General features: G+C 44.4%; 1 protein-coding gene across 1 annotated transcript; it reads left to right on the top strand.

Annotated features, from left to right (window-relative positions):
• The first annotated feature begins 4,864 nt into the window (after positions 1–4,864).
• On the top strand, positions 4,865–14,955 carry FUT4 (fucosyltransferase 4). Its single transcript, XM_039254993.1, has 2 exons — positions 4,865–4,947; positions 11,209–14,955. The coding sequence occupies exons 1-2, from the start codon at positions 4,865–4,867 to the stop codon at positions 13,172–13,174; spliced, it is 2,049 nt and encodes a 682-aa protein (XP_039110924.1). The 3' UTR covers positions 13,175–14,955.
• Positions 14,956–16,138: the final 1,183 nt, after the last annotated feature.

Raw genomic sequence — 16,138 nt, 5'->3', positions numbered from 1 at the left:
TTTATTTTGAGAGGTGGGGAGGGGCAGAGAGAGGGGGTGGGGAGTGAGACAGAGAAAGATTGAAAATCCCAAGCGGGCTTCATTCAGCATGGAGCCCAAAGTGTGGCTTGATCTTATGACCTGAGTTGAAACCAAGAGTTGGATACTTAATAGACTGGGCCACCCAGGCACCCCTATTTTATTTTTATTTTACAGAGAGAGCAAGCACTAGTGGGGGAGAGGGACAGAGGGAAAGAGAGAGAGAATCTCAAGCAGTCTCCATGCTCAGCATTGATTCTCTGAGTCTGAGACCACAACCCAAGTCGAAATCAAGAGTCAGATGCTCAACCAACTGAGCAACTGAGGTGTCCCTATCCATTATATAACTTTAAATAATAATTACAGTTAAAAATTATATGTAGTAAAATTTTGCATTTATCACTATTTGATGGACATTTGGGTTTTTCAGTCTTTCATTTTATACACGCCATAATTCTTATTCCTATCCCATTAAAAAATTCTTTTTCATAGTATTCTCGTTACATTTCTTTCATTCTCTTTCTTTTCTAGGCTAAACTCATCTTTTTTTTTTTTTTTTTTTAGGCTAAACTCATCTTAAAACTTCTTCTAGTTCTCAGTTCTCCAGTTCATCTCTCAGTTTTACTGTAATAAATCAAGTCAAGTCAACAAAGATTTGTTGACTGGGTATGTCCCTTCCCTACTTAAAAATATTTGTACAGTGAAACAGTCAATAATCTCTTAAGATCCAAACTTTTCCAGATTTGATATAAAAATTTCCATTTAGTAAATGCACACTAGAAGAGATCCTACATGTAAGCCAATTCCCGCCACCACCATGTTTACGGAACTCTCCATCGCTGGCTGCTTCAAAAATGGTGCTGTGGGCCAGTTGCTAAAATTGGAGAGATTACATTTTAAATCAGTCAAGAAACATAATCCCCCAAAACTACCAGGGGTTGGGGAAAACATTCTCTATTCTTACAAATCACAAATCTTAACCTTCTAAAAATTCTTCCCATCACCTTTTTGCACGTATGTTAGGATACCAGACAAAAAGTGAAGTGAGTGGCAAGTACTGACTTATTCATCTGTTACAAATGATGTCCTGTTTGCACTTGAAGTCCCAGTGTGGCTTTACAAACTCGCTGTCAGGGATTTCCTGCCTTACCTCCACTCTATTCCTGCCCAATGAACAAGCTCCCCTTGTTCATTCTCAACCTCACTGCCTGGGCTGGGTGCTCAGCATCAGTCTCCCACCTCCTGACCAGCCGCTCCCACCACCAAGGACTGATCTCATGGTTCTGTTTCCTAGCTAAGGTTTCTATACTTATTCTATTTTGGGCTCCTGGTTCCTTTCGTAGCTAAATTCTGCTCTCCATTGCCCCGTAGTACATCCTCCCATTGGATTCGTGGACAGGGTTTTTGATGCCAGCATTATGTATAATAGTGGATAACTGAAACCATCTAAATGCTAAAGATAGGGGATGGTTTTAAAAATTACAATATGCTACAGCTGCTTTTTAATTCAATAAGCATTTTTAGTAAAAACTTTTTGAGAACCAGAATTACAAGGATACTTCTTTAAAGTGATAGAAATCTATAGCCATCTTAAATCAATAGCCATTTTAAAAATTCAATAAAATATGCTAGAAGCATTCCTTCTAAGGTCAAATAAAACAAAATAAAATTTTTTTAGAGTTGTTTGAAGCTTGCTACTTTTAGTTTCCATTTTATATGCTCCCAGCCTAAGAGTCCTTGAATTTTTTCAGTTCAGGCTGAAGAAGTTGCTGAAGGGTAACTTGGTGTCATAGGGTTTGCACCACAATTTCTAATTTGGCCAAATACTCATGGCAAAAGTATCTGTGAGCACATAGATGATAAGATTAGAAGTAGATTTGCAGAGCTAAAACAATCCTCAAATTTGTATGGAACCACAAAAGACCCCAAATAGACAAAGCAATACTGAAAAAGAAAAACAAAACATGATTCTGGACTTCAAGCTATACAACAAAGCTGTAATCATCCAGAGAGTGTGGTACTGGTACAAAAACAGACACATAGATCAATGGAACAGAATATTGATCTGTCAAAATATGGTCAAGTAATCTTTGATAAAGCAACAATATGATACAACAATATGGTCAACTAATCTTTGATGAAGAAGGAAATAATATGCAATGGAAAAAAGATAGTCTCTTCAATAAATGGTGTGGGGAAAACTGGATGGCAACATGCAGAAAAATGAAACTGGACCATTTTCTTACTCCATACACAAAAATAAATTTGAAATGGTTCTCCTAAAGGAGAATGAAGGCAGCAACCTCTTTGACCTTGGCTGCAGCAACTTCTTACCAGACACATTGCTGAAGGCAAGGGAAACAAAACAAAAATGAACTATTGGGACCTCACCAAGATAAAAGCTTCTGCACCCGGAAGGAAACAATCAACAAAACTAAAACACAGCCTAAGGAATGGGAGAAGATATTTGTAAATGAAATTTCTGATAGTATCTAAAATCTGTAAAGAACTTATCAAATTCAACACTCAAAAAAAAAAAATAACCCAATTAAGAAATGGGCAGGAGACATAGACAGTTTTCTAAAGAAGACATCCAGATGGCTACAGATACATGAAAAGGTGCCCAATATCACTCATCATCAGAGTGATGAGCAAATAAAAATCATGATGAGATACTACCACTTCACATCTGTCAGGATGGCTAAAATTAACAACACAAAACCAACTCATATGTGGAATTTAACAAAACAGATGAACATATAGTAAGGGGGGAGAAGAGAGGGGAACCAGCCACAAGAGACTCTTAATGACAGAGAATAAACTATGAGTTGATGGAAGGAGATGGGTGGGAAATGGGCTGATGGGTGATGGGTCCCAAGGAGGGCACTTGTTATAATGAGCAGTGGGTGGAAGTGAAGAATCACTGAATTCTACTCATGAAACCAATACTGCATTGTATGTTAATGAAAAAAAAAAAAAAAGGAAAGAAAAAAGATTAGAAGTAGAAAGTAAGGAGTACCTGGGTGGCTCAGTTGAGCATCACATAGTTGTTGAGATCCAGCCCCACGTCTGGCTCTGTGCTGACAGTGTGGAATCTGCTTGGGATTCTCTCTGTCTCTTCCCTGTTTGCACATGCTGCATGCACTCTATCTCAAACTAAGTAAATAAAATTTAAAAATATATCAGAAATAAAAGAACAGGGGTTAAAAGAAGCATACGTAGGCAATCTTAACTGTTGCATCTTGAGAGGAATTTGTAATTCATCACCCTATTTTTTTCTACTTTTTTATATGTTTAAAGTATTTCATAATATGTTGTTTTCAAGGATTAACTTTAGATATAAGGAAGCATTTATTCAAAGAAATAACTTAAAGGCTGAGGAAGACCTTCCTTGGTCATTTTTATTTATTGAAAAACAAAACAATCACAGGAGTTAGATACATCTCCAGAACTGTTTGGTTGTTCCTTCCTCTGAGAACAGTCCACCTCCACATCCCTGACTTCCTGCCCCCACTAATCCACTGACCACCACTGCTCTGGACTCTGTTCTCTAGCACGGCTAAATTCACCAGGTAGACAAAGCCCAAAGTGGCCCAGGTGGATTCTTGCTGCCAAAGATTTAAACTTGAGATTCAGGGCACCAGGGTGGCGCAGTCAGTTAAGTGTCTGACTCTTGATTTCAGCTCAGATCATGATCTCAGGGTTCTTGGGATTGAGTGTCAAGTCAGCCTCTGCACTGACAGCATGAGCCTGCTTAGGATTCTCTGCCTTCCTCTCTCTTTGACCCTCATCTGCTCTCTCTCTTTCAAAAATAAATAAACATTTTAAAAATAGTGTTAAAAAATTTTAAAAGTGGGTTTCTGTGAGACTCATTTCTCATATGATAATACATTTTGCCCCCCATCCAGCCTTTTTTTTTTTTTTTCTGGTTGAAACCTGCCTCCAATAGGTCACTATAACTACAATTAACAGAATCCTTACTAATAAAACCACCTTTAGTTTTATCTGTCTTAATTTTAGTGCTTGTTTGTAGCACATGTGTGTGGGCTAACCTGTTTGACTCTGGTTTAAAATCCACATCTCTGTTACTGAGAGAGAGAGAGTAGAATCTACTGGGTAGAGAGACTTACGTCTAGCCTCTTCCCCCAGGGGAAACTTGCTTCCCTTTCACTTGAAAAACTTCCTTGGCAAACTGATGAACTTTGCCTAACTAGTTGTAAGTGGAGATGAGAAAGGTGCAAAGGTGGCCTGAAAGAACCTCTACTCTGACAGTGACCCTTGATCAGTGCAGAGGTGACAAGGGACAAAGTGACAATGCAATCGACAAAGTATTGCTTCTAGAGTCACATGAGTAGGGTTACTGAACATCTAACATATCCCGGGTTCTGATGTCAGTCTTTGGACTCTTTAGGTCTGGAATTACTCTAAAGCTATAGTTCAACAGGGTGGATTGAGTGTAATAGCTGGCATGTCTTACCAGGGCAGAAACATGTGTCTATCTATTCAGATATACCTCATGAGCCTGGCACATAATTGGCCTTCAAAAAATGTTATCTCATGAAGTTACAGCTTTTGTAGGTTTCTAAGCCCAAACAAGGTCTGCCTCTACTGTAGTGTGGCAGGTGTCAGTGTAGACCATTCTCAGTCCTGTGTTGTTTGGAAAACTCTTTAGGAAAAAAAAAAAACCACAACAGCAATAGCTCTACAAGCTGATGATGACAAAGGTGCCATGCTAAAATATATCAAAGTCAAGAAAAACTGAAGTACTTCATATTTCAAAGGTACACAGCAAATCCTGTCATATCGAAATCATCAGGCAACAATCTCCATCATTCTTTCTCAAAGTATGGACTGGGAAAGGGGCCAGGATAGCTTCAAGGGAGCTGGGAGGCAAAACAGCTGTTCAGTGGTGGACCCTGTGAACAGGAGGTAAGACAGCATCTACCACTTTTGTTCACATCTGATTTCTCCTCTCTGACTTTAAGAGTTGCTGCTGTTTCCCTGCTTGGATGATCCAGGAAATGAAGTCTTTGCACAGTGAGCTCACTTGAGAAAGAAGTTTCCTTATTTCATTGAGCCCCGTGGTGCTGCCAACACAGAAGTACTTGCCTTGCAGTTAGATAGTTAGGGCAGTGTTTATTCACCTGTCTTTATCTTTCTCCCAAGACAAATGGTCATTGAATTGCACTAAATGTAACTGAAGGTGAGTACAGACCAAAGCGTCTTTTCAGAGTTGAAAATAATCCTATTACAACCGGCATTATTAATGTGCGCTCAACCTTATGCGTGTAAGATGTCTGGGCTGTGGTTTATTTGGCCCCAGTAAGCTTGACCTGGAATCATAAATATGTGGCTGTCTTACCTCTTCAGGAATTTTTCTTCCCTTGCCATTTGAACAATCTAGACGTACCCTTCCATTTTCCATGCCTTTCCTAAATCATTTGTGCGTCACTAATTTTGTTCACTTCACCCACCAAGTATTTCTTAATATTGCTAGTGCCTCAACCCCTTTTAAGAGGTAGAATCACAGGAACGAGTGTGATGGAGCCCAGTCTGACTACTGTTCTCTTCTGATTGGCTACTTGAGGGAAATTTACTGGTCAAGGCAGAATTACCTGATTTCTAGGAAAAAAATGCATCTTCTTTCCATTTTCCTTCATGAAGTTGCCCTGGGGCTGTGTGAGAAGTAGGGTAAAGACAAGGGGTGGGGGACAGGTAGTCAGGATCCCTTCCTCCATCTGCAGAGAGTGGTGGTGCCTCACAGAATTAAGGTCAGGTCCCGAGTTAGGATCTGGTTGCCTTTAGTGTAGCCACACACATAAGTACTAATGTGGGGCAGGTACCACAGTGAACCCCAGTTTCGATATATTTGAGTTTCTGTGACTGTGTAGGATTTGTCCTAACTCACTTGAGTCAAGTGAGCCTTGGGATTGGGGTAGAAGGACAGTGCACTGGTGAACCTGGAGGGGATTTGGGGAGGCCAGTTGATACTTAACAAGATTTACCCTACCCTTCTGCTGTATTATTTTCTTAGTAATTATTTTAGAGTCCTATTTTTTTTTAAAGATTTTTATTCTTAAGTAATCTCTATACCTAATGTGGGGCTCAAACTCACACCCATGAGATCAAGAGTCACTTGCTCCACCAACTGAGCCAAACAGGCACTCTTAGAGTCCAAAGCCTTTTGCATAATCTTCATGAGTGCAGAAATGAAATTGTTTCGTGTCTCCTGAAATGTAAAATTAGGACTGGTGTTCATTCATTTATTTATTTATTTAACAAATATTTATGAAACACCTCATGTTGCCAGGCATTGCACTGTGTGATGCTAATATGTTTATTTCAATGTCAAAATAACTTTCTTTTTTTAAAGTATTTTTTGAGAGGGGGAGGGGCAGAAAGGAGGACAGAAAGAATCCCAAGCAGGCTCCATTTTGTCACTGCAGAGCCTGATGCAGGACTTGATCTCACAAAGGTGAGAGCATGACCTGAGCTGAAATCAAGAGTCAGACGCTTAACCACTCAGGCACCCCTTATTTTCTTTTGCTTAAGTCTTGTATTCCATAATGTTTACATGTGACGGCAAATAATGTCTATTTTAGGAGGAAGTAGTTTAACAAGAACAAAAGCAGTCAGAAATCCTGCAGATATTTAAAGAATCATATAAATATTTCTAACATTAATTAAACTTTCACCATGTACATTTTCTGAACATCCAAAATTCTTGTATTACTTTTCAGTCAAGTAAGCGCGCGAGAGGAACGTGAGTACATAGGAGTGATATCCTAAAGTAAATGTAGTAAGTTCTTTTACTGTCCTTTCATACAACATCTTTCAGGGGAAGTAAAATTTTGCACTTGGGTAAAAAGAAAAGACCTTATAAATTGGTGTTAGGTTTGTTTTTCTACCAATGATTTCATAAGGCAGCAAACAATACACTGGGGATTGTTGTTGAATTTACACAATTCATAGCAATTTTTAACTAACAATCATCTCCACACTCAACTGCCCAACTATGTACACTTAAAGAATTGTGCCTGGCGACGAAAACAATCTTTACCTATTTGCATCAGTGTTAGCCTTTCCAGGCATACCTGCTCATGGACTGCTCCTCACTTCCTTGTAAGTACATAATACGGGGAGGGCTCTGGATTGCCCTTTTCTCTTTTCAAAGAAAAAAATGGAAAGTATACTTAGCAGGCCAATTTTGAGTCACAGAAATCTTAAATCCAACCAGAAATAAGAACCCATCTGAAGGTAGCCTCATGGAGCCCAGCTGACAGCTTGGTGCCTGCCGGTGGAAAGGTCTAAGGCAGTCAGAATGTATTTGGGGGATTCCTAGGAAATACCAGATGTCTCCGGAGAAGAGCACCAGGGCAGGCTTCAAATGTACCATTTTCCCAAGGAAGAGCAAAGAATGAGTTATAGACTTTTAGCAGCCAGAGCTGTCTTTGTCCTTGGTCTCAGAGAATTCTGTCCTATATCAGATTTTGGAACTGAATAGATAATCCTTGGACACACTGTGAGCTGATAATTCACTTGGCTTGATAAAATGGGCCTTGAATTATGGACCTTTCTTCTACACTGCATTAGCAATCCCCAGGGTCCTAAAGCCCTTCTTTACACCTGACCGTGTTGTCTTCATACTTGCAACTTGCAAGCCAGTTCTTTCTGTGCAGCACTCCTTGGGAACGGAGAGGCCCTTATGTACACAAGAAATACTTGGTTTATTGTTACCAAATTAAAGAGAATCACAGAAATCTTAAAATTCTAAGAATTTTAGAGTAACAATTTTAGGATTTAGAATAACAAATGCTTCCTGTGGGCTAGTACACAGGTTGTTTGGGGCCACCCACTAACTCCTCCTTTTCAGATAACCGCATTTTTCCCTTTGGGGAACTCCCCTCGCGTCACTGTCCGTCCACCAGGTTTAGGTAAACCTACACTGTAGCTCAACAAGAAGATCTGAAGAAAATCCACAGCTCCTGACCACAGTGACAGTTTCAAGAATGAGCATTTGGTGCAGGTTGGGCCAATGAGTCAGCCTAATTTGATGGAGTTTCCGATGCTGGTCATCAGGGTTCTAATTCATGTGTAGCATTTACACCTGAAAGCTTAAGGGACTGCTTAATGTCACAGCAAATCATTCACATAGCTAGTTTTTTCTGATACTTACACACTTTCTAGTAGGGATCAACTTACCAACAGATTATTTCAGCAATACACTAAGAGCCTTCATTTATCCAACAAGTATTCAATGAGATGACGAAAACTACTAGATGCCTGGTTCTGTGCTAGGGAACGGAGTTGTGAATGAAATACGATCTCTGCCCCATGATATTCTGAATGATGACTATATGGGAGCACACAGGAGGGTAATGTAACCTACCCTGGATTTGTGCACATGGGGGCCCAGGAAGGCTTCCTGGAGAAAGGGCCTGGCCTCCTAACTATCTCTGAATCGATTCTCCTTTAATTGTAACTTAATTGCATTCTCATATCTACTGTCTCAGTTCAGGCATTTTGTTTCATATCTGAATCATAGCAATAGCTTTCCAACTGGATTAGATACTTGTGTTCTTATCCTGGTCCTTAATTCCCAATTCATCTCTTACTGATGAAAGAATGACTTTTTTTCTTAGAAACATTTTGCTGAAGTATAACAGACATACACAAAAGCACATGTGTAAGTCTGTAGCTTAATGAATTTACTCAACAAACACACTCAATTAACCAGTGCCTCTGTCAATGAGCATGGTCAGCACACCAGAAGCCTATCTCATGTCAACTTCCATATACTCACCTCCCCTCACAAATGAGTCTTTGGTTTTGTTTTTTAAGTAGGCTTGTAGCCCAATATGTGGCTTGAACTCACAACCTTGAGATCAAGAGCTGAGATCAAGGGTTGGGTGCTTAACCTTAACTGAGCCACCCAGACACCCTGGCAAAAGAGCTTTTAAAAATACTCATTATATTGATCACTTGCTTTGTTAAAACCATTCGAGGACTATCTTCAGGATAAAACTCCATCTCCTTAACCAAACTAAAACCCCAGTGAGTTCTAACCTACCTAGTGATTTCATCCTCACTTTTTGGCTGTTGCTACACTGCTCCTTCTGTTTAGACTAACATCTCAGCCCTCTTCCCAATTTTAATTATTCTTAATTATTCCAGGAATCACCTTCTCAAAGCCTTCTATGTTTCCTTCTCTGCACTGTTTCAGATTCTTGAAGGTAGAAATAGTATTTTTCTTTTTTCTGTAATTTTTAAAACTGTTTATTTATTTTTGAGAGAGAAAGAGAAAGACAGAATGTGAGCAGGGGATGAGCAGAGAGGAGACACAAAATCTGACAGGCTTCAGGCTCTGAGCTGTCAGCACAGAGCCCAAGGCGGGGCTCAAACTCACAAACTGCAAGATCATGACCTGAGCGGAAGTCGGATGCTTAACCAACTGAGACACTCAGGTGCCCCTAGAAATAGTACTTTTCATTCCAGGTTCCCAACTGGTTAAATAAATAAATGAGAACACCTGGCTTTGTTACTGTCCCTTAACACCTATCCTCCTTTCCATTCCTCTAAAATGAGAACCGTTGCTCAGGGAATAAATCAATGAGTATGATCTTCAATCAGTTGTTTGTAGAGCAGTCATGATTGGTTTCCATTGATTGACCTACACCCTCCTACCTGGTATCCCTTCCCCCATGAAGAGAAGACTAAAGTAGGAGTTTGTGACCCCTCACCCTACCAAGGTAAGTAGATACAATGGAAATTGATATTCATGAGATATGAGCCATTCTGCCAATAAAAAGCTGGTTTAATTGGAATGTTCAAAGGACTTACAGGAAAATTGGGAGGGGGGGAAGGAAGCAAGCAAGAAGGCTAACATTTACCAAATGCTTACCTACCATGTGCTGGATACAACATTAGCCTCTATCTGTGACGTCTTTACTTCAAGTGGGAGGGGAGTGTGCATAAGCATACAGGTTTTAGAACTCATAAAAAGAAAATCCAATATATCCTTTCCTTCACTTGGCTGAGAAAAGTTATTTGGGCATGTATAGCTTTTTTTTTAGAATTAAAAATAACAGTGGAACTGAAATTCTTAATTTCAATGACAAGTTGCTTAAGTAGCTTAAAAATTATTCTATGAAATTAAAAAAAAATAAAAGAACAACAGTATAACAGGTTTTAGTGTGTAGGAGAAAGTGCCACTAGTTTGATGGGTATAGCCAGAACGTCTAATGCTGTCCAGCTACCAAATTGTCCCTGTGGGTTCAGGAGGCAGTGCCATATGAAACCATCTTTATAGAAGCTTTTACAATCTTCACTTGTTTTCAAATATTTATTTTGAGAAGAGAGGGTGTAGGGATGGGCAGAGAGGGAGAGAGGAAGAGGAAGAATCCCAAGCAGGCTCCACGTTGTCAGCACAGAACCCAAGGGGGTGGGCTCAGTTCCACAAACTGGGAGATCACGACCTGGGTGGAAATCAAGAGTGTGATGCTCAACCGACTGAGCCACCCAGGTGCCCCCTCTTTACTTGATTTTCAATGGAAAAATTCTTCCCAGTAAATCCTAATGGCAGATCCAAGGGTCCCCCCCGCCCCCCGTATGCATAATATCAAACATACCTGACAGGCTGGCCCCATTCCCAGCAAATCCATTTCTCCTCTAACATCCATAACTTAGTACGGCACTGGGCTGACATAAATGAAGGCCTAAACCTAGAAATTCAAATTCAATCTGTAGGAATAAAAATGTTGCTCACGTGACTGTAGAAACAGAGGCCTGGATTGTTGAATCACGGATACAGTGGAAGTGGCTGTGAGATACTCATCTTTTATAGCGCAAACCCGGATGCTATAATATTTGTGTTGGGTGTCATTTTACAGTCCAGAGTGCTTTGCATTATCTTCATGAGTACAAGCAGCAAGTTCTTTGAACATAAAGGCCGAAAGGGCTGTATGTTTATCTTTGGGCTGGGAGTTCTCCTCGCCCTTGTACCAAGAATGTTCTGGGCGGGCAGTGAGGAGTAGTTAGGCGTGGAGTGAGAGAAAAGAATGTTTCAAATTGCTTAGAAAACCTTTCATCCTTCGGATCCTCTGCTGCGGAGGAAGGCCGAGGCAACGCTCTTGTGGCAGAAGGGTTTAGTTAACTATCCACCCTGAGAACTTGGTCTCACAAACGCGCAAGCCCTGTGGGTCGCGCCACTGGCCTGTCCCGGCGGGTCACGAGGTCACGGGCACCGCCGCGGCGGCCGCGCCTCAGCCCGCACGTTTCCGCGGCCTCTCGCGCTCCCTCCCTCCGGCAGGCGTCGCTGGCTCCGGCTGGCGGTGAGGAAGGAAGCGGACTTGATCTTCCGTCGCGACGCCCGGGGGCTCGGCACCCCCAGCCCGCCTTCCCCGCGAGCCCGCGCCTGCCCCGGCGCCCTCTGCACGCGCCCGGCGATGAGCCGCGTCCTGCCGCTCCGGGAAGGCGAAGGTGCAGGCCGCCGCGACTGAACGCCGAGGCGCCGCTGGGAGGGCGGCGCGGGCAGGCCCGGGCTCACGGCCAGGGCTCTGGGCGCGCGGAAAGGGCCGGGACCCCCGAGGCGGGGTCCGGAGGAGGGGGTGAGGCGCCCGGGCGGCCCAGGACGGGGCGGGGACGGGCGGAGGCGCGGCAGGAAACGCCCGGGGCGCGCCGTGCGGGTCGGGCCGGGGGCGCGGTGGAGGGGAGGGACGGGGCGGCGCCCGGCCGGGCGGCCCGGCCCGCTCACCTCGCCCTGGCGGCGCGCCCCGCGGGGACCCTTCGGGAGGAGTGCCCGGGCCGCGAGCCTGGGGACTCCGGGACCGCCCTCTCCCGCTCCAGGGCCGGCGGCGAGCGGCAACGACGGCTGGAGCCGCGGCGGCAGCATGAGAGCGGGCGCCGCTGCTCCACGCCTGCGGACGCGCGGCGAGCGGCGGCGGACGCGCCTGCCCGCGCCATGGGGGCGCCGTGGGGCCGGGCGGCCGGCCGGCGCTTCGGGCGGCGCCGGGGACGTCTGCCGAGGGCCTCCGCGCTGGCGGCCGCCGGCCTGCTGTGCACCGCCCTGGCCGCCTTCTCCTGCTGGCGGCAGCTGCCGCCGCTGCCCTGGGCGTCCTCCGCCCCGCCGCGGCCGGTGGGCGTGCTGCTGTGGTGGGAACCCTTCGCGGGGCGCGACAGCGGCGCGAGGCCGCCCCCGGACTGCTGGCTGCGCTTCAACATCAGCGGCTGCCGCCTGCTCACCGACCGGGCGGCCTACGGGGAGGCGCAGGCGGTGCTTTTCCACCACCGTGACCTCGTGAAGGACCCCCGCGACTGGCCCCCGCCCTGGGGCGCCCCGGGTCGCGGGGCAGACGAGCTGGAGCTGCGGGTGTTGGACGACGAGGCGGCGGCCGCCGAAGCCCTGGCCACGCCGGGCCGCAGGCCCCCGGGCCAGCGCTGGGTGTGGATGAACTTCGAGTCGCCCTCCCACTCCCCGGGCTTGCGGAGCCTGGCGGGGAACCTCTTCAACTGGACCCTTTCGTACCGGGCCGACTCGGACGTCTTCGTGCCTTACGGGTACCTCTACCCCAGGACCCATGCCAGCGACCAGCCGCTAGGCCTGGCCCCGCCGCTGGCCCGGAAACGGGGGCTGGTGGCCTGGGTGGTGAGCAACTGGGATGAGCGCCAGGCCCGGGTCCGCTACTACCACCAGCTGAGCCAGCACGTGTCGGTGGACGTGTTCGGCAGGAGCGGGCCTGGCCGGCGGGTGCCCGACATCGGTCTCCTGCACACAGTGGCCCGCTACAAGTTCTACCTGGCCTTCGAGAACTCGCAGCACCTGGATTACATCACCGAGAAGCTCTGGCGCAACGCGTTGCTGGCCGGGGCCGTGCCCGTGGTGCTGGGCCCCGACCGCGCCAATTACGAGCGCTTCCTGCCCCGCGGTGCCTTCATCCACGTAGACGACTTCCCTAGTGCCTCCTCCCTGGCTGCCTACCTGCTCTTCCTCGACCGAAACCCAGCGGTCTACCGTCGCTACTTCCACTGGCGCAGGAGCTACGCCGTGCACATCACCTCCTTCTGGGACGAGCCCTGGTGCCGGGCCTGCGAGGCTGTGCAGAGCGCTGGGGACCGGCCCAAGAGCATCCGCAACTTGGCTCGCTGGTTTGAGCGGTGAAGCCGAGGTGTAACCCAGGGAGGTCCGGAGGTCCGATCGTCAGCTCTTTGATCCTCAGCTGCGCACCTTCTTGACTGTTGAATCATGGGACCGAGTTTTCCAAACACCCATTGTTACTCTACGGGGGAAAGGTGATTTACCAGTTAATACTGTTCAGCGGAAAGACTGGGTAGGAAGGCTCCCTGGTTCTCCTGGGGTTTTATTTGCACAGCTAGCAGTTGGGCTCTGTCTGCCGTAGGTGGGCATCAGTGTTCAGCAGTGAAAGGAGCCCTTACTCACCTTGTAACCAGGACAGAGGTGAAGCAATAGCTTAGCTACCAGAAGCCTTTGAGTCAGTTGTTCTGACTTTCCTTGTCTGTCACAGGCCATATATGTGGCTTGTGCTGAATCCAAACACACACACTGCTCCTTGATTCACATTTCACTGGGTGAATGTGCAGCAAGTCCCCAGTTTCAGAAAGAGCCTTGTTGCGGAATAGTTGCAGAAAGGACTGTGGCCACAAGTGGGTCTTTCTCTGTTGGTTGGATTCCCCAAAGCCTCGTCTCTGAAAAACGGTGAGGAGGGTGGTCCAATAATCCATGGACTGTTCATTAACAAGTACTGTTTGTTCTCTGTCCTATGAGTGCAAAAAAGACGGTAGATTGTCCTTGGAGCAGAGTTAGGTTGAATATACAGGTGTACCTCACTTTATGCACATGTATTTTTGAAAAGCTGCTTTTAAGTCAAATCCTCAATTCACTCACTGCTTTAGGAGAGGTCAGTATTTAATGCAACCCTCTGGAGAATCCCTTTACAATGTGAATAATCATCTCCTAACTTATTTCCTCTGTGTCTGTTTTTCTATAAACAAAAATTTTTAAAAGTATATTAAAATTAGAGATGTGAAAAAAAGCAGAAGCAACCTTCTTCTCTCTCTGTCTAGAAAACCAGCCTGTGTTTACAAACAGAAGAGAAGGAAGCCACAGTGCCACTTTCCACAAAATTATTCTTATCATTTTACTGGATGGCAAAATTAAGCAGGAACGTGCTGCTGGCAGTACCTGTCCGCAGGACAGAGAAAGAGACTGTACCGCAATATGGAATAAGGCAAAACGAAAGAAAGTTTCATAGTGTCTATTAGTGGCAGTTTTTGTTTCTGTCCGTGTTTAGTTAAATGTTTAAATGCTAGGGAATGGAACTAAATTAGTACCTGCAGTGAGCTGTGGCTTTTGTTAAAACATAAATCTGCTATTCTCCCCAGGGCCAGCTAGTTCCCCTCCTGGTCTGCACAGTAGTATACCTGGTATGGCCTCACATTTCTGGTGCCCTTGAGCCTGTGCCATGGATGAACTTTGAAAATATATGCATTGCCTTGAAAAGTTGTTGAACAAGCAGCATATTTACTAGGAGTCACTGCATGCCGACTCTGTGCCAAACTCTGCGTTTGAGGTATCAGGAGACACACAGATGTGTAAGGCAAGGTCCTTTTCTCTAAGGCTGTGAGAATCTGCTCTTGCCAACAGGTAAAATAGAACTTTGATAAATCAATTGGCAGAACCTATTTGTTTAAAGTGACATTCTTTAATACAGGACATAGGTCAATTACTAGAAAGCCAGTTGATTTATAGCCTCAAATAATGGTTTATTTTTCTCTTTGACTTATTATAATAAGGACCCTCAGTGACTGATTATGGTGGGTATGGTCTAAGATTAATTAGGTTTATATAAAGCTGTGCTGTAAACTGTAATTTTGATTTTGATTAGGACGATTAGCTGAATCATAAAGTAAGTTTTATCTCTACGTGTATTTGTTGCAGACTTGCTTAAAAAGTTCACTAAAATCCAGGCTCTTCAATTCTTTTTTTTTCCTTAAAAGGAGAAATTAAAGCCCATGGATAACATTTCCTTATTAAAATATTATAGTGTGGGTGGAATTACAAAGTATCAGTCAACCAATAAAGAAAAAGGAAAAATTCTTATAATGAATATTTGTGAGATATTGGCCAATGATCTTGGTGTTACTGGGAATCTATATGGGCAGTGGGCGAGTGGATTTTGAAGGTTATCTGGCTTGAATTCCAGCTGTGTGACCTCTGCAAATTAGTAATAACCTTGAAGGTGACTGGGTGGCTCAGTCAGTTACACCTCTGACTCGATTTTGGCTCAGGTTATGATTTCATGGTAGTGAGATCAAGCCCTGTGTCTGGCTCTGCACTGGGCATGGATCCTGCTGAAGACTCTCTCTCCCTCTCTCTGTCCCTCCACTGCTTGCACTTGCTCTCTCTCTCCCTCTAAAATAATAACAACATCAGCCTTGAACCTCAGATTCCTTATCTGTAAGACGGGTAGGGAAAGTACCTCATAGCTCATTGTGAGCATTGCGGGAAATAAAATAAGTAAAGGGGCCTAACACATAGCAGTCACTCAATTGGTAAGAGAGATTTTTTTTTTCCCCTTCTTGTGCAGTGATTTCAGGGTGCCTCCATATCCATTTGTATGTCTAAATTTAAATCTCAACCTATGTTTCAGGATATATCTCAAATAAAAAGGAAGAGCCCTCATATTGTGAATTGCAGACGTATCCCTAAAACTAAACCCTATTGTTTCAAGAATCATCATTGGTATTTAGAGGGAGCTTGAATTTGCAGACTAGGAGGGAATACCTATTCTTTCTTTGAAAGAAATTGTTAAGTTATATTGTTACGTGAGTATTATTTTACTAATGTTCTTCTTAGTTACAGTAACTCTTGTTAAAACTAACCACTTATTTAGTGAATATTGAGTGTAAGGAAGGTATAATTGCATTTTTATTTGTGTGCAAATTTTGGGTCCGTTACAGCTAGAGTAGTTTTTGAGACTGATTTCATCAAACAGTAAGAGAAATATGGTAATTGCTCATCTTAGGTTATTTTTCATATCATTCTAATTGGGTAGGTTAAAATTTCATATCTGGTAATATAAAAATGTGTATAAATGTGTCATAG

The sequence above is a fragment of the Hyaena hyaena genome, unplaced genomic scaffold (assembly GCF_003009895.1).
Source record: "Hyaena hyaena isolate Hyena2069 unplaced genomic scaffold, ASM300989v1 scaffold_506, whole genome shotgun sequence".
NCBI classification, from domain to species: domain Eukaryota; kingdom Metazoa; phylum Chordata; class Mammalia; order Carnivora; family Hyaenidae; genus Hyaena; species Hyaena hyaena.
This window is presented reverse-complemented; position numbering and strand designations above follow the sequence as displayed.